At 40.8% G+C, this 19,259-nt stretch overlaps 1 protein-coding gene across 3 annotated transcripts in view; it reads right to left on the reverse strand.

The window, feature by feature from the left end:
* Positions 1-823: 823 nt before the first annotated feature.
* The window catches only part of ST3GAL6 (ST3 beta-galactoside alpha-2,3-sialyltransferase 6), a 96,670-nt gene continuing 78,234 nt past the window's right edge, over positions 824-19,259 (reverse strand). For 2 of the 3 annotated variants that reach the window (XM_048817141.2, XM_048817150.2), the window contains exons 8-11: positions 13,031-13,217; positions 11,511-11,648; positions 8,297-8,449; positions 824-5,228 (exon numbers count right to left, since the gene is read on the reverse strand). In XM_048817141.2, coding sequence (XP_048673098.2) covers positions 5,148-5,228; positions 8,297-8,449; positions 11,511-11,648; positions 13,031-13,217 — 559 coding nt within the window. In that variant the 3' untranslated portion in view covers positions 824-5,147. Of the gene's footprint in view, positions 5,229-8,296; positions 8,450-10,848; positions 10,935-11,510; positions 11,649-13,030; positions 13,218-19,259 lie in introns of those variants that run through there. The other variant, XR_012664657.1, reaches the window with a different exon arrangement.

A 19,259-nucleotide genomic window follows, 5' to 3' on the forward strand; every position in this document is an offset into this window, starting at 1 on the left:
ATTCATTCATGGTGGATTTTTTTCTTCTTCTTTTTGAACACTGGGCCACACTCAGAATCCCTAAAACCACACACCGAAGAAAGGGCTTTTTCTTTTCCAAACTCAAGTTCATGGGGGGAAAAAGTGAGAAAAAACAAATAGCACTGAGGCAAACAATATGTTCTTTAGTATTTCTCTGCTTTTCCTCCGAAGTCTCTCGTGAGCTTCCTGTTTCCTCAAGCTCTTCCTATTGAGCTTCCAGACACGACTCGTGATGAACAAGATTAAAAACCCATGAAAATGTTGCCTCTAAGAGAATTTTCTTCTTTGATGAAATTTACCATCACCAACCGTGACAAGATTTTGCTTTTGCTCAGCAAAGAGTAGTTTGAAACCTAATTTGCAAAGTGTCAATCTTCCCAAAAAAGAGTGATTTTGTCCTGCCCCTCAATTTTGAGAAAGCAAAAGCCACCGTTCTGATAGAGTGTATCATTTGTGCACTATGCTACAGCTCATGTTAAAGTTACATGGATGGCACTTTCCCTCCCCATTTCTCTACCCACCACCATAGAAACTTGACATCTCCTTTATCAAATTAAATGTGTCAACTGAACGGCAATGATAGAGCCACCATACATCATTTATATAGTGCTGTAATGAGGTCTAGCACTGTGATTTGCTAAAATGTGCCTGAAGAGGGCAGTGTCCTTAAAACAGATTTATTATATGGAAAATAATCTGACTCACAATATTCAAAACTCCACTTAAAATACCTGTTAACAGCCAATGACTGTCAAAATACAGTTTGTGTAAAAGACACACAAAAATCAAGCCAAACAGCAAATGAAATCAAATATTTATGGAAACCAGAAAAACAAAACATTGATTTTCACATACTCTTAAAATTATTAAAACACATACAAAAACAACACAGCCACACAAACAACACCCCTGTTCCCATATTTTAGGTTAAGAAAATATGTAAAAGTGCCCTGTAAGGGTGTTTGGAAAAAAGATACGTATATTATTTGTGTACATAACAATACACGTCACATACTAATTATTAAACACCCTTCTTGTCATTCCAAAATAGGAATAATACATTTTCATTTGAAATGTAATCTACAGATGTGCATTAAACACTCACAGATTCATCCTTCGTGCATTAATCTGTAACCTGTCTTTTAGTTACATCTCAGAATTGCCCTTAATTGTTACAGTTGAAGAAATTAAGATAACTTTCACAACACAGCAAGCTCAGTCCATTGCTTTAAGAATCTTCCCCAAAGGCCACTGAAGACTCTCCTTCACTTCAGTGGTGTTTTGACTGGGGCCTTAAAGCAAATGGTCTATTGCAGCTGACAGAAGGAAAACCGAAATAAATTCATTAGTATTCGGCACAGTTATACTGGCACGCTACATGGAACTACAGCTTGCAGTATCCTGGAATTCAACTTGTACTGTTGCAGATATCAAATTAAAAAGCAGCTTTTAATAGAGTGGCCCATTGTAGAAAGCGAGTCTTAGAAAAAGTTCCTCCTCCAATTGCTCAACTTATTTTTAAAAGGAAAAATCTCAAGGCAAGTTGGAATAACAGTGGCACAGGATGACCTGAAAAATGTGTTATATTTAAAACAGACACCATGATTCTGATTCTCCACTACCTAGCACCTTGTGTAGTTATTTACACCTGTGCAACATGGGTGCAAAATGCTACTATTCTGATTTGAAACCATGTGGTGTCCACATTCCCCAGGTGTAAATAACTACACAGGGTACATGGCAGCGGAGAAACAGGTCCAATGTATACAGAATTCTATAAAGCCTGCATTATGCTACCAAAAAAATCTTTGTAATAATTATTTCACTGCTTAGTATCAAAGATAAAATTACTTACCCATAAATTATGCTTTCTGAAGACAGTACCCTCTGCTCTATATATGTAGCATTCAAAGCATGTATTGGAGTGCTCTGAAAGCTTAACTTTGTTCTCTTTGCATTCCCTCACAACCATCTCCCCCTTCCCAGTTGTCACCATTTGGTGATGTGTGTATAGTTTAGGTGACTAACTAGACTGTCACAAACCCCAATTGTCAGCTCTTTTGGCTGAAACCTACCCATGACTTATTTCTATGTCTCCAAACAAACAAAAAACCGTATGACAGGAACTTAAGAAAAGATGTAGGTGGATGAGAGTAGATTTATGGACGACACCAATTTGGAGAACAAGTATAGATGAGGAACAATCACTTCTCCAAAGCTATGTGTTGCTGTATCCCTTCTTCAATGAGGAAGAAGGTGGAAAGGAAAGGAAAGAGAAATGACAAAGATAAATACCAGGGGATGCTCAAAAGGAGAGGGAAAATTATATAGCTAATTTTAGAAAGCGATCCTGTGATACTATCATACTAAACGCTGACACTTTGATACAGTTGGACACTTTGGTACAAGTCTTTACTACCTATATACTGCCAGAATGTAATGGGTTCTATACAGATACTTAAGAGACCTCATGTAGTTGGACCAGCATGAGGCTGCCGTGTTCCTAGTTTTATAAGGTAGAATTTTCACTTTTGGCATAACTCTGCTTCCACGGAAGTGGGAGTTTTACCAATGTCTTCAAGGGGTACAGAGTTAGGCCAGCACTGATGCGGAGTGCTTTTTGAAAGCTGCACATGTAGTAATTACATAAAAACCTCTCTCAACAGCACTAAACACATAAAAATAATGACTGTAATTCTTCTGATGCACCTCCTCATGGTTTTCTTTCCACACAAACAAGCCTTTTAAATGAATTGAAATGAATGCTAGCCAGCTTCAAGGTCTTGTGAAAAACAATGGATCAATTTGCGTATAAATTTTCAAGCAAGGGCCTAAAAATGATGGCAGTGTGGAGGTGAGAAAAATAGTGTAAACATGATTAACAGAGCAAGAGCCTCAATATCACCTTCTAAAGACATTTGGAATTACTCAAAATCATCATGTCCTTACAAAATGTAGTATGATGTGGCCTCACTAGAGTTTAGGCCTGACTAATCCAACAAGCTTAATCTGAGACCATCGGGGATAAAAAAAATTATAGCACTCATTAGAACCAAGCAGCTAAAAAAAAGAGAGAGAGAGAGAGAGAGAGAGAGAGAGGGTGAGACCCATATAAATTTTTTAAAATACTTGTAACAATTCTGACAGACAGAAATAGAAAATGTGTAATAGAAAATCTTTGACCACTTCACTCTAATCTAAACCAGGTACTTGCTTACTTTTACATTTATGACGCAAGAAAATAGTGGTCAATACTCTATAGCAAGATTCAGTCTTTTGCTTCATGCCCTCGTTTCTGAAGAAGGCAATCCTGCACTCCTAGTTTTTTAGATTAATCTCTGTTCAAATTAATATATACTGCTGTGGAATATTAGATTATTTTATCCACTTTCAAAATTCCTTTGAAACATACTTCTTTGTGATTTTCTGATTCCTAGAAGATCGATCAATTGACCACAGAGCTTTAAAACGTACCTCCCCTGACTAATGTACCTTATAGGATGATTAGAATGGAATTTTACTTTGCAACTTAGGCCTTCATAGCTCCTGGTGACATTCTCAAGCAGATTTCACTTAGAGCTACTATGGACTTCTGTGAGAAAACTGGTTCACAATATATGACTATCCCACCAAACATTTTATAGTTGAAGATCCTGAGTAAAAAAATTCAAAAGACCCTAAGTGACTTAGAAGTCTAGGCCCCATTTTCAGAATGACTAAGGCACTTAGGAGTTAGGATTTAGGCTCCAAAGTACGTAAATCACGTTTGAAAATAGGATTTAGTTGCCTAAATCATTTAGGCACTTTTGAAACTGTTACACACACACAGAGCCTAAAACTCAAGAGAACAGGAAAAAATAAAAGGAAAGGAGGACAAAGGAATTGCCAGATAAAAACAAAATTGTAATTCTCTGAATTGGTCAATGTGTGTCTCAGATGCTGTTTTGCTCATACTGTCAAGAAATATAGAAGATGATTGGTGCATGTGATGATCTCTTGGTGCTCTTGAAACCCTTCACAGTTACCTGTTATGGTGAGGGGAATTGTGCTGTTTTGGAAAATATATCTTCATCTTTGGGAGAATAAGAAGTGCAAAGGCTTCTGGAGTGTGTGTGTTTGGGGAGGGGAGGGAAATCTATTCATCAAAGACATTTTGTTTGAAAGAAATTTTAATTTACAAACTCAAGATTCTAGTTCATATTCATTGGGGTGTTCTGGTTGTGAATCCATCTGAAAATGGTCAATACTGCACAGTAGTGTCAAAACAACTCAGATATTTAAAACTCTTCTATAATTCCACAGTTTAAAGGAGATTGTGCTTACCTCTTAAAAATGAATTCAGGTGCTTGTGAAATAAATCAGACTGACAGCACTGAGAACAAATGTATCCATATATTAGATACAGCATGAGCAGAATCAATCCAGACTTCCCCACACTGTTATACCAGTGGGTCTCCAACCCAGGTGTACACGTGCTATATCCAGAAGTCCATGGGCAGTTCAGTCTGGGGCCTCTTTGTTGAGATAGACAACAAGAAAACACCAGTTTGTGTGAATTATGAAGGTGATTTTCTATGATGTGGACATCTGCCCTCTGGGAGGTGGACTGAGACTAAAAATGCACTTTATATACTATACAGCTACTAGACATCCTTCAGATAGTAATGATTTGCAGATACACTTATCCTAAATCGTTTTCAAACCAGAAGAGAGGGGTGAAAGACTTTGTATCCCTTTATCAATTATTTCATAGCCTTCCAAGTCTCTGGGCAACAGGAAAGGAAGATACGGAAAAGACATCAGTTGCTGAATTTTTTTTTCTTATTGTTAAATAAATGGTGTGCATCATATTTTTATATATCCCTGATATTTTTTAGCTGAAGGTTGTATTTTTTCATAATTAAATAGAGTCACAGACATCAGTTCACTCTACTTGTGTCCAGGAGATAGCGACTCATCATCAGTCTTAGACAGTGGCACTCCACTACCGCCACCTTTATGAGGCATCCGTGCTTCTTTTAAATATTTCAGTAATAGATATGGCATTTAAAAAATAAAAATACAGTACAAAAAATAAAATCTATCTTGTTGAAAATAGTGATCATTCTGCCATTGTCTATTCAGTCTCATGTCAAGCTGATCACAAAGTTCTTATCTATAAGCGACTTCAAAAACGTTTGCTCAGCAATGATGTTGTGGTATCCATTCTGAAGGGGGGGCGGGGTGTGGGGAAACAAGACAAAATCAAATTGTTACTGCAAACAACAAAGGTACGCTCTTTTCCATGAATCAAATGGATTACTTACATAATGCTATAGCCAGAAACGTTTGTGGGAAGGGACTCATACACTTATAGGCTACGCCTACTCTGCACACCATTGGTGACAACATATAGTGTACATACAGCTACATGCAGCAGTGAAAAGCAGGCTGCATCCACACTGTAGCACATAGCGATTTGTCAGTGAAAGGCTCTGGCAGGGGGTGGCAGCAGGAAAGTCCACCCCCTGCCAGAGCCCTTCCCCACTGACAGAGTCTTTACCTCTGGCAGTAAAAGGCCCGAGCAACGGGACACTACATTGCTAAAAAATAACAGTGCAGCTAGGGAGACACAGCTTGAGCGAGTAGAGAGCTATGTAGGGCATGTACTCAGGTGTGTCCATACTATACCTACCTAAACTGTCCCTCACTGGCTACACTGCTATTTATACCCTTGCTGGGGGTGCTACCTGGGTATGTACTATACAGCCACTGAAAGAAGCGTGCAGTGTGCATATATCCAAAGGCTGAGGAATAGCCTCCCAAGAGAAGTGGTGGAAGTCAAAACCAGACTAGACTCATATTAGAAACTATACTGCAGGGAATAATCTATCAGTGGCAGAGAGATGGACTGGACGTGACCTCAGAGGCCTCTTCCATGACTAACTTCCAGGATTCCACATCATGCTTATATGAAATAGATAAATATACATATTTAGAAAACTTCTTTCTTCATACAGAATTGGAAAAGAATTTATTTTTAAAGCTCCACCTGATTTCATGAATAGTGCACAGACGAATTTTTGGCAGGTCTGGGTCCTATCAGTCAGTCTCTAGACAATACATCAAAAACAGCCCCTCCCTCCAAATTCCAATCTATCTCCTCTTCCTCAGCCCCAATCCAAAGCCTATTGAAGTAAATGGAAGTCTTTTCACTGACTTCAATGTGTTTTGGATCAGGCCCTACACAAACCTCCCAAATACTGTGGGGACAGACTAGTGGTTTTCTGACCCTTCTGTGTGTCTGTGGAAAAACCCCACCTAGGGAAATCCTCAACTGATTGGCCATCTGTCTTTCCTCTGCTGCCTCTTCTACAGCAGCAGCCAACGCTGCCCTGTCAAGCAGAGCTCCCCCTGACTCCTCAGGAGCCAACAAAAAATTTCAGACAGGGCAGAGTGTAGAGGAAAGTAGTTGCCAGCCCAAATAATTTCCACAAGAGGGCAGGAAGGAGCAGAAAAAAACCCAGCATCTCAAGGCCAGCTCTGCTCTCTCTTCCCATCAAGCAAAAATTGTGTGGGTCTGCTCCTCGGTTCCTTCTGACAGAAACCTGCCTGGCAGGAAAGTTTTGAAATCTGCCTCTCTTCCATTGGAAGATTTGTGGAAACCTAATTTTCTGCTTTGACACTGTCCCTGGACTACTGCATAGGGGGCAAACAGTAGACTCCTTCTGAAGCACCTGGCATTGGCCACTGTCAGAAGACAGGATACTGGGCTAGATGGACCTTTGGTCTGACCCAATATGGCTGTTCTTGTGATGTGATATATCTTGATTTTGGTAAGGCTTTGACACAGTCCCACTTGACATTTCCATAAGTAAACTAGGGAAATGTGATCTAGATGACATCTACCATAAGGTGGATGCACAACTGGTTGAAAGACCATACTCAAAGAATAGTTATCAATGGTTTGCTGTCAAACTGGGAGGGTTTATGTAGTGGGGTCTCACAGGGGTCGGTCCGAGGTCCATTCAATATTTTCATTAATGAGTTGGATAGTGGAGTGGAGAGTGTGGTTATAAAATGAGTAGCTGATACCAAGCTGGGAGGGGTTGCAAGCACTTTAGAGAACAGGATTAGAATTCAAAACAACCTTGACAAATTGGGGAATTGGTCGGAAATCAACAAGATGAAATTTCATAAAGACAAGGGCACAGTACTAAACTTAGGAAAACAAAATCAAATGCACAACTATAAAATGGGGAATAACTGGCTAGGTGATAGTACTGCTGAAAAGGATCTGGGGGTTATAGTGGATCACAAGTTGATGTGAGCCAGGAGTCATTCTGGTTGCACCCCTGATATGAGCCAACAATGTGATGCAGTTGTGAAAATGGCAAATATTGTTCAGGGGTATATTAACAGGAGCATTATATGGAAGACCTGAAGTAACTGTCCCACTCTATTCTGCACTAGTGAGATCTCCACTGAAATACTTGTGTCCGATTCAGGGTGCTATACTTTAAGAAAGATGTGGACAAATTGGAATGAGTCTAGAGGAGAGCAAGAAAAATGATACAAAGTTTAGAAAACCCGACCTATGAAGAAAGGTTAAAAAACCTGGGCATGTTTAGCCTTGGGAAAAGACGACTGAGGGGGACCTAATAACAGTCTTCAAATGTGTTAGGGGCTGTTATAAAGAGGATGGAGATCAGTTGTTCTTATCTACTTTCCAGGGACATGGAGAAGTAATGGGCTTAATCTGCAGCAAGAGAGATTTAGATTAGACTTTTGGAAGAATGTTCTAACCATAAGGGTCATTAAGCTCTGGAATAGGTTACCAAGGGAGGTTGTGGAATCCCCACCACTGGAGGTTTTTAAGAACAGGTTAGAGAAACACCTACCCAGAATGGTCTAGGTAGGTTTACTTGGTCCTGGCTCAGTGTGGGGGAGATGGATGAGGTGACTTCTCAAGGTCCCTCCCAGCTCTATGATTCTATGAAACAGACATGTTTCTGCAGAATGTGTCAGTTTTGACTAACTGGCATTTTCCAACAGAAAAACATTCCACTGGAAAACTTCTGACCAGCTCCACCCATTTTACAGAAGGGGAAACTGAGGCAGGGTAAAGTGACTTGACTAATGCCAAAAAGCCAATCAGTACTAGAGCCAGGAATAGAACTCAAGACTTTCCGACTCCTCAACCATGCTCATTCTTTCAGACCATTGTGTCTCCCAGCTTATTAGCACAAGACTATTTTTCTCTAAGCATTTCCCATAAAAGAAAATAGTACATTACCTCAATCATCTCAGACATGGTCTCATTGCCATAATAATGCAAAGAACTGTTTCGGTCAGTGAAGTTGTACTTAAAGCCTGCCAGGTGAACTTCACTGCATATGTGAAATGCCATCGTGATGGCAATTAGCCCTGTTGTAGGATGTTTGGGTTTCTAAAAGCACAAACAAACAAATATAATTGTCAGCTTGATATAAGGAGACAAATCCAAGAGTGGGGGTTTTAACAACAACATAAAATGCACTAATGACTCTGCAGTGCTAAAAAGTTAGCAACGTTGCTAAAAGTAGCTCTGAGCTTTTTCAGAGCTGGTAATTTCAGAAAGAAAAAAAATTTTTTCTTCTGGAAGAAAAATTGTCAAGAGTGATGAAATTGTTTAGGTCTCTAGAACTAGACCCAGCAACATATATCCACACCATAGAAGTCAAAACATCACTTTGTACATTAAAGATAACTATGAGCAGTGTCCAGTTTTTAATTCTGAAGAGCCAATTAAAATGTATTACCAGAGCAGAGGAAGACTATGTGAATATTCAATTCATTGTTACTACTGGATCTATCTGATGACCTCTTGTAGGGCTCTCCAACCTTTTTACGCCCAAGATCATTTTTTGAATTTAAGGGCAGCCCAGGATCTACCCCACCCCTTCCCCAAAGCCCCGCCCTGTCACTCCATCCCCCCTTCCCCGCCCCGTCACTCGCTCTCCCCAACCCTCACTCACTTTCACCGGGCTGCGGTAGGGGATTACGGTTCGGGAGGGGGTGCGGGCTCTGGGCTGGGGGTTTGCAGTGTGGGAGGGGGCTCTGGGCTGAGCCGGGGGCAGGGGGTTGGGGTACAGGAGAGGGTGTGGGGTGCAGGCTCTGAGAAGGTGTTTGAGTGCAGGAGGGGGCTCCGGGATGGAGCAGAGTGCTGGGGTGCCGGAGGGGGTACAGGGTACTGGCTCTGGGAGGGGGCTCAGGGCTGGGGTGCAGGAAGAGGTTTGGGGTGCAGCCTCCCACCAGGCAGCACTTACTTCTGGCAACTCCTGATCAGCGGTGCAGTGTAGTTGCCACTAAGACAGGCTTCCTGCCTATCCTGACCCCATGCCACTCCCGGAAGGGGCTGAGGCCACCTTTAAGGGGGACAATATTTCCTAACATAGAGTTCACAAAGCCACTGGGCTTTCTGTGGGTAGGAAGTCCAGATAGCCAGTGTGAAAAATCGTGACAAGGGGTGTGGGGTAATGGGTGCCTATATAAGACAAAGCCCCAAATATCAGGACTGTCCCTATAAAATCGGGACATCTGGTCACTCTGTCTATGGGGCTTGAGAGGGTCATTAGATTCTCCTCTGCTCCGGTTGCTTTATCTCCCATTTGAAGCCATAAACACCTTTGTGACATTCCAGTCCTTTCCAAAGAACCCATCTGAGCTAGCAGATGCAAGTTGTGATTTAATGTAAGAGAAAAAAAAGCAGCAGGAACAGATACATTTGCTTTCATGGAAATCAAATATGCTTAGCAAGAACTATTAGGAAGGTCAAATTAGACAAATGTGGTATTTATTCTACAGAGGATACTTTGGAAAGATTTCCATGGGGCGTCAGCTGCTCTTTTATGATACAGCACTTTGTGTAACAACTAGTCTGTGGCCTCAGGGTATGGCAGATGAAGCTTATTTACTTAACATCACAAAGGCCTGTGCAGTCTAAGATCAATCTTGCCTATACAAAGAAGGTTTACAGGTCGAAACCTACAGTTCTGTTAGAACATTCTTTAGAAAGAAACTATCAATTAAAATTATTTTAATATAAAAATAAGAGGTTACGTCAATCGCAATGCTCTGCCTCAATTTGCAAAGCTACCACTTGATGGCACTGCTTCCACTAGAATGCAAAGAGGCTGTTGGAAGAGGACAGAACTATGCAGGAGCCCACTAAGGAATGATAGCCCCCAAATGCAGAGGGTCTTGTTATAAATTACAAATATATTTCATCATTAAAAACAATGTTTGAATAACAAAACCATGAATCTGGGTTCTGTACCGGCGTCCCTGGCTAAACGTCTTTCTTTTTCCTGGTTTTGTGACTCCTTGGACTTCTATGCCAGTGCCCAGTCTTAACGGCACCACTGAGAAAAGTATCCTCTCCCTCTCTTGTGGTTCTTTACTCAACACCACAGCAGTGTTACCTATTTGGCAATGCTTTTTTTTAATCTCTGAAGGAACGGGTAAGATGTCACACGCTTCAGTGTATTAAATGCTGAAAGACTCTCTGGGGCAGATGGTGGAAAGGTTTAACTGAGGATGCCCCTATTGCTCAATTGATATACACCTCAACCTAAGCAAGTGCCACTAAAATCTTTATAACAAACCCCACCATTAGGTATTCTGTTTATGCTGAATGTTTTATAAACAAAAATATTTTAGGAATATTTCAGGCAGTTTAAAATAAAAACCACATTGGCACCATTTTTCATATTCCTCCAACACTAAAAGCTTAGTATCGTGAATCTCACTGAGGATGGGGGAGGAAAAATAAAACTGATACATTTTACTAACTTCTGCAAAATTTACCTATATAGTTTTTCCATGCATGGTAATGCTGTATGGTTGGGATGCAATGTCTATGAACTTTCCAGGGCTGAAGTGAGGGCTATGTCCTATTGGAAGGCAAGGATAGAAGCCAGTGATATAAAGCTTTCCATTCTAGTTATGAGCCATTACACCTTAAAACCACTATTTTTCCAGGACTGAATATTGCCCATCTCATTCCAGTGGCTAATTTAGCCAGCCCAAATCCATTATGATGAAGTCTTTATAGCCCCTCTCCCCACACATGCTATTATGTATTCTTTTCCTCTGTATGTATATGCTACATGAATCTATGTAGACACAGAAGCCATATCCACACTAGGATAAAAGGTCTATTTTTGATGTGTGTTAGCTAAAGCTGTAGGGCTCATCTCAACCAGTTAACTCATGTTAAAACTACAAAACAAGCATGGGAAATACTGCACACTTTAAGACATACAGATGTGCTTCATAGTCAATGACTAAACAAGGCCATGGTGTGGTTTTGTCTAATGAAAATGTCAATGAAATTATTTTAAAGAACCCCAAAAAACAATAATATAGCGTAAACCTGAAAGAGGTTTTTCAACATACTGAATTACAACAAACAGATTATGGTGATAATTTTATATAATCTACTTGGAAACAAACAAAAATATACCTACTTCTTTTCTGGGAAACTTTGTTGGGAACTGAAGCCATTCATGTGCTGTTTTTCTGATAATGACAGGGTCGAGTACCCTGATTTGGTTAGCTTTATATATCATTTTCAAGGCGGGTTTCTTCCAGAAACTATTAGTATTCTGTAATAGTCAAATATACTGTTTTACTTTTAGGCTTAGTTGATTTTGCTTTTCTGTAGCATCTCTAAGTCTAACTCACACGTCATGCATTTGGAGTGGGCAGAGAGGAGAAGCCACAGACATGATTTAAAATAAATAAATAAATAAAAATCATGATAGAGTCTTTGATTTTTTACATTTCTCAAAATGTCACTAAGTATAAGAAAAATAATGGAGTTTCTTGTATATAAAATACCCACCAGTAGTATTTCTGGCACAGTATAGAACAGTTAGAAAAACACTGGGCCCAATAATACCTTCAGATATATGGGGACATCTCCCCCTGAAGTCAACAGCACTTTCACCTATGTATCTGAAGACAGAATTTGGCCTATACGATTTTGAGACAATTTGGTTGATCAGTCATATTTTCTGTACTTTGCTTGCTCGTTTGCACGGACAGGGAATTCATTTTGATTTTAGTTCCTTCTGCTGCTTACAGGGTTGCCAATTCTACCTTACAGGGTTTTCCCTATAGACTATGCAGATTTATTCAAAATGATGCAAGTTACATACATTTATGCAAATTCAGAATCTACTGATGTTTGCTTTGAGAATGTTGGCAGGTACTGTGCTTATCACTCACTTTGAAAATGGAGTAACTGATTTTGATCTCACTTGAATTGGTATAAAAATCAGGAGTAATTCAACTGAAGTTTAATAAATTTTAAGGCTAAAAGAGGCCATTCCGATCATCTAGTCCACCTTCCCCAATAACCCAGTGATTCCAGAGTAAGGAAGAGCAGAAACAAGCCTAATGTCCCTTACGTGTTAAAACAATACCACGTCCTATAAAAAAATTCTCCTTCTCCATCTGCCATGTAAATCAGTTGAGCTCCCATTCCATGATCCAGTGTGGATCAAAATAATTCTCATTTAGGTGTGGAACAGAGAGCAAGTGGGGATGAATACTTAAAAAAATAAAATCCTGTTTCCATGCATATATTCCTAGCAATATAAAACTGTGGAGGAAGGAATTGGGGCCTGGTGTGGGGGGGTTGGGACGGGGGAAAGAATCCAAAAACTATATGACACAGGTAGAATGGTTTCAAAACAGAGGGTAATATCCTCAGCTGGTGTGAACTGCTGTAGTTCCATTCAGTTCAATTATACTGATTGACATCAGCTGAGGCTTTGACCAAGACTATTTTCCAAAGTTTTTCTTGTCTTCAGCTAAATTGTAGGAACATAGCATGAGCTGTTCTGATAATTACTTCAGTTTATTACAGCACTTTACTTCCAAGAGTACTACAAAGAGGTTGATGCATACACTCAGCCCAGATAATCAAAGCCAAGACAATTTGAACCAAAACTAACTAAATATAATAAATAAATAAACTTACTATTTTATGACCACTCAGTATGTTCCAGAGCCACTTTAAGTCATGTGGTTTGAAGACAAGAAGAATTACAGTAGTGTTAGGATCATAGTTAATTGGATCTGAAAAAATAGACTCTGGATAAAAAAGTCGGAAAGTTGTCCTCCTTCCAACATCCTCTTCGTACCCTATGACGGGACCATTATTCATTCTGTAGGCAAAGGGAGAAAAAAATATATACAGAGAGGATCACCATAAATCCATTTTGATGGGCTCTGCAGGGCAAATAGCACAAGGATTTAGCAGTGTGACTTTTATTAATAATGTTAATTGGGAGATGTGCAGGTAGATCCTGCATTGACAATTTAGCCCAGGGTCTTCAAACTTGTTAGGAAATGTGGTCAAGGAGGTTCAGAATAAATGACAATATTGCCAACCATGCAGCCCCACTCCAGCAAGATTCCCTCTGACTTGGCCCATAAACGAATACTGCCTTAAAACTTCAGATTATCTAGTTCAGTTTAATTCAGTAGCAATTTTCTCCTAAGTCATGATGGAGGAAGCCAGGCCCTTTGTTTTCTTGTTTCTTTTGTTTAGTAAATTGACAGCCAAGATGGGAGAGTAACAAATGTGGTAGAACTGGTCACTACAAAGCTAAACTGTCCTAGAGCAGACAACAGGAGAGTCACCCTGGCAATTCCCCAGGGTAAATCTATGTACACTTATGGATAGGGACGTTCTAGAAAAGTTGCTGGCCAGTCGTACGTGCTGGAGAGTCAGCTGAAGGTGGATTTGTGCTGGAGAAACAGCTCAGAAAGAGGGGGAACTGGAGACAGTATCCTATACTTAGGTAGATCCTCAAATGTGGTGAAAACACCCCAGGAAAGCCCTGGCACGGATAGCTATTGATTAACTGCTGGAAGATCCAGGTTCCAGAGAAGACAATACAACCCCCCAAGTGTTGGATAAATGAAGAGAATTAATTCTCTTCTATATCTCGACAGAATTAGGGTTCAGACCGTGTCCATCATTTACCTAGTTTTAATTTAACCTATGTGGTGCATTTATATAGTTTCTGGGGTTTTTTTTTAATTAATATTTGTAAATGCTGAGTGACTGCTGCTCTCAGAGACACTGAATTAAAGAAAAGGGGGAAGCCAAGATATTGGGGACTCTGTTCTGCCCTGAAGAGTTAAACAAGCTGACAAGTGGTGGAAGTATTAGTACAAATCACCATCGCACATCCTTTACTTTGTGGCTGTCCTGTACTCTTTGGAACCATCTGCCAATCCTTGCATGCTAAGAACTCTCCCAGTCCTCCTTAAAATCCACTGCTTTCACAAAATCTCAAGACGACGATCTCTATCACTTTGTCTAAAACATGACACTGTGTATCACATTTGTCTGAGTTAGGCTGCAGACTCCTCAGGGCAGGGGCTTGGAAATGAATAATACTTAAAAGAAGAAAGAAACTATGGAAAATTCTATTTGTTACAGCTGGTTCCAGTATTTGTGGGACAGGTCCATGGTAATAAGTGAGTTCATTTCTGATGTAATGTTAATGATTACCGTATATACATGTTGATTTTAAAGAGTCTTCATGGACTTAAAAAGACACCATAGGTCAGCTAGGTACCCTTGTCACATAACTTTAAAAAACAGAAAGAAAAGGAGGACTTGTGGCACCTTAGAGACTAACCAATTTATTTGAGCATAAGCTTTCGTGAGCTACAGCTCACTTCATCGGATGCATAAAGTGGAAAATGCAGTGAGGATGTTTTATACACACAGACCATGAAAAAATGGGTGTTTATCACTTCAAAAGGTTTTCTCTCTCCCCACCCCACTCTCCTGCTGGTAATAGCTTATCTAAAGTGATCACTCTCCTTACAATGTGTATGATAATCAAGGTGGGCCATTTCCAGCACAAATCCAGGGTTTAACAAGAACGTCTGAGGAATGCGGGGGGTAGGAAAAAACAAGAGGAAATAGGCTTGAATAGAGACTGGGAGTGGCTAAGTCATTATGCAAGGTAACCTAAGTTAATTGTATCCAATTTGCAAATGAATTCCAATTCAGCAGTCTCTCACTGGAGTCTGGTTTTGAAGTTTTTCTGTTGTAATATCGCAATTTTCATGTCTGTAATTGCATGACTAGAGAGATTGAAGTGTTCTCCGACTGGTTTCTGAATGTTATAATTCTTGATATCTGATTTGTGTCCATTTATTCTTTTACGTAGAGACTGTCCGGTTTGGCCAATGTACATGGCAGAGGGGCACTGCTGGCACATGATAGCATATATCACATTGGTAGATGTGCAGGTGAACAAGCCTCTGATAGTGTGGCTGATGTTATTAGGCCCTGTGATGGTGTCCCCTGAATAGATATGTGAGCACAGCTGGCTATGGGCTTTGTTGCAAGGACAGGTTCCTGGGTTAGTGGTTCTGTTGTGTGGTGTGTGGTTGCTGGTGAGTATTTGCTTCAGGTTGGGGGGCTGTCTGTAAGCAAGGACTGGCCTGTCTCCCAAGATTTGTGAGAGTGATGGGTCGTCCTTCAGGATAGGTTGTAGATCCTTGATAATGCCTTGGAGGGGTTTTAGTTGGGGGCTGAAGGTAATGGCTAGTGGCTTTCTGTTATTTTCTTTATTATGCCTGCCCTGTAGTAGGTGACTTCTGGGTACTCTTCTGGCTCTGTCAATCTGTTTCTTCACTTCAGCAGGTGGATATTGTAGTTGTAAGAATGCTTGATAGAGATCTTGTTTGTCTCTGTCTGAGGGGTTGGAGCAAATGCAGTTGTATCGTAGAGCTTGGCTGTAGACAATGGACTGTGTGGTGTGGTCTGGGTGAAAGCTGGAGGCATGTAGGTAGGAATAGCGGTCAGTAGGTTTCCGGTATAGGGTGGTGTTTGTGTGACCATCGCTTATTAGCACTGCAGTGTCCAGGAAGTGGATCTCTTGTGTGGAATGGTCCAGGCTGAGGTTGATGGTGGGATGGAAATTGTTGAAATCATGGTGGAATTCCTCAAGGGCTTCTTTTCCATGGGTCCAGATGATGAAGATGTCATCAATATAGCGCAAGTAGAGTAGGGGCATTGGGGACGAGATCTGAGGAAGCGTTGTTCTAAATCAGCCATAAAAATGTTGGCATACTGTGGGGCCATGCGAGTACCCATAGCAGTGCTGCTGATTTGAAGGTATACATTGTCCCCAAACGTGAAATAGTGATGGGTGAGGACAAAGTCACAAAGTTCAGCCACCCAGTTTGCCGTGACATTATCGGGGATAGTGTTCCTGACGGCTTGTAGTCCATCTTTGTGTGGAATGTTGGTGTAGAGGGCTTCTACATCCATAGTGGCCACGATGGTGTTTTCAGGAAGATCACCGATTTGGATTGTAGTTTCCTTAGGAAGTCAGTGGTGTCTCGAAGATAGCTGGGAGTGCTGGTAGCGTAGGGCCTGAGGAGGGAGTCTACATAGCCAGACAATCCTGCTGACATAATTCTGCCATAATTCTGCCATCCACAGCCTCAGAAACAACTCTGACATCATAATCAAAAAGGCTGACAAAGGAGGTGCTGTTGTCATCATGAATAGGTTGGAATATGAACAAGAGGCTGCTCGGCAGCTCTCCAACACCACTTTCTACAAGCCATTACCCTCTAATCCCACTGAGGGTTACCAAAAGAAACTATGCCATTTGCTCAAGAAACTCCCTGAAAAAGCACAAGATCAAATCCGCACAGACACACCCCTGGAACCTCAACCTGGGATATTTTATCTACTACCCAAGATCCATAAACCTGGAAATCCTGGGAGCCCCATCATCTCAGGCATTGGCACCCTGACAGAAGGATTGTCTGGCTATGTAGACTCCCTCCTCAGGCCCACCTTGATTATCATATACATTGTAAGGAGAGTGATCACTTTAGATAAGCTATTACCAGCAGGAGAGTGGGGTGGGGAGAGAGAAAACCTTTTGAAGTGATAAACACATTTTTTCATGGTCTGTGTGTATAAAACATCCTCATTGCATTTTCCACTTTATGCATCCAATGAAGTGAGCTATAGCTCACGAAAGCTTATGCTCAAATAAATTTGTTAGTCTCTGAGGTGCCACAAGTACTCCTTTTCTTTATGCGAATACAGACTAACACGGCTGCTACTCTGAAACCTTTAAAAAACAGGATTTACTTAAGGGGAAAGTTAGATTCATTGTTGTGCTACTTTATTTAGCACACCAGCTCTCTCTTTATTCTTCCCAATCCTCTTCCCTCACTGCTCCTTTCAGCTCTTTCTGCACTAAGCTTTGCATCATCTATTACAGGGGTTCTCAAACTTTTGTACTGGTGACCCCTTTCACATAGCAAGTCTCTGAGTGTGACCCCCCCCCCCCTTATAAATTAAAAACACTTAAATATATTTAATACCATTATAAATGCTGGAGGCAAAGCAGAGTTTGGGGTGGACGCTGGCAGCTCGCGACCCCCCCCCCCCCCCGTAATAACCTCACGACCCTCTGAGGAGTCCAACCCCCCTGTTTGAGAACCCCTGGTCTATTATCTTGTTTGCAATGCCTACAACACTACCACTTCATGTCCATCAAGTCCTCTGCCCCCTTCTCCAAAACCCTCCTTAAAAGCTACTTCTTCCAAGAATTCTGCTATCTTTCCTTCTTCGCAATAATTTTCCTTTCCCTGAATTTTCATGTATTTTTTTCTCATCTCTCTCAGGGCCTGCCTGGCCTTGCAAACATTTGCTATGCAGCATAATGCTTACTACCATGACTGGTCCTATTTACTCTAAAGAGATCGACTATTGGCTGTAGAAGGCACTGTCTGCAAACTAATGCCATTAGATTGTACGCTCTTGATGGCGAATGAGCATGTCTTGTATTTGTAAAGCACTGTTTGAATTTACACCACAATATACCTTTGAAACAGTATATCAGTACCATAAGAAGAAGTTTGGTGGTGGTACCACAACAGGTAAAGTTATGCTAGGGTTAAAATTTGATTAAAATTTTTCTGGCGCCTGACATTTTCTTGGGATCCCTTTTTAAAACCATCATAGCACTCTGAGCTATGAAACGAAGAATGCAAAATTCTTTTCTAGGAGAAGACTGAAATAGAGTTTGTTTAAAAGTGGCAACATATTTTGTATAAAGAGTTATATAAAGGTTTAAAAGTTACAGCTCGAACATTGTTTGCAGTATTGTTGCAGCTGTGTTGGTCCCAGGATATTAGATGTAACAAATTATACAATGTTACTAATCAAAGCCAATATTGTTACTAAATGACCTAAAGTAGAATGCAGACACAGGAGTAGTGCTGGCTGGCACGTTAATGAAGTCAGACGCTATTAAGACAGTTCAGGAGTTATCTTCTCATGACAGAGGCGTTAGGTAGATTCAGTGTATCCAACATAGGGCTTACCTCCTCACCACAGGACTTCAGGAAGGGGAAGAGCATCTTTGTGCACTGACTCACCACCCTAGTGAGAAGGGCTTTACAGTAGGTTCAAAGGGGGCAGGTGACAAAACCCCATGAGGAAAAAAGGGCAACCTTACCAGAAGGTAAATGTTGGGAGGGGCAGAGACATCGAAAATTGCAATAGTGTCATAGGAGCAACAAGAGGGAAATACGTGGGGGAATCTGCTCAAAATCCTAGATGTCAATAGAGAAATACAAGGAGTATGGGGAATAAACAGGAAGAATGGGAAATATTAGTACATAAACTAAATTATGACTTGTCTTGGATGGTTTAGACACAATAAATCCTGCATTTTGGGAGTGGGTTAGACTGGATGACCCTTGCGATCTCTTCTAACCCTATGGTTCTATGATGTAGCCAGCATCACAGACACTGGAGTGGAGAATATGCATATAAAATCTGTAGAAGACACCAAGCTGGGAGGGGTTGCAAGCACGTAGGAGATTGGGGAATCACTGGGTAGGTGGCAGTACTACTGAAAAGGATCTGGGGGTCACAAATTGAATGTGAGACTATGTCTACACTACCACTTATGTGAGTATAACTTATGTTGCTCAGGGGTGTGAATAAGCCACACACACACACGAGTGACATAAGTTACACTGACCTAAGTGCCGCTGTGGACAGCTTGTTGAATAAAGTTGGGGTACATATTACTTTTCTATATGCAGTGGGGATGTAAATGAATGCCCTTTGGAGAGAGCTGTAAACAGCAAAATGAAGGTGGCAAGGAATGTTAGAGACTTTTCCTTTTATCTGTTATTTC

Source organism: Caretta caretta, chromosome 1, assembly GCF_965140235.1.
Source record: "Caretta caretta isolate rCarCar2 chromosome 1, rCarCar1.hap1, whole genome shotgun sequence".
NCBI lineage: Eukaryota > Metazoa > Chordata > Testudines > Cheloniidae > Caretta > Caretta caretta.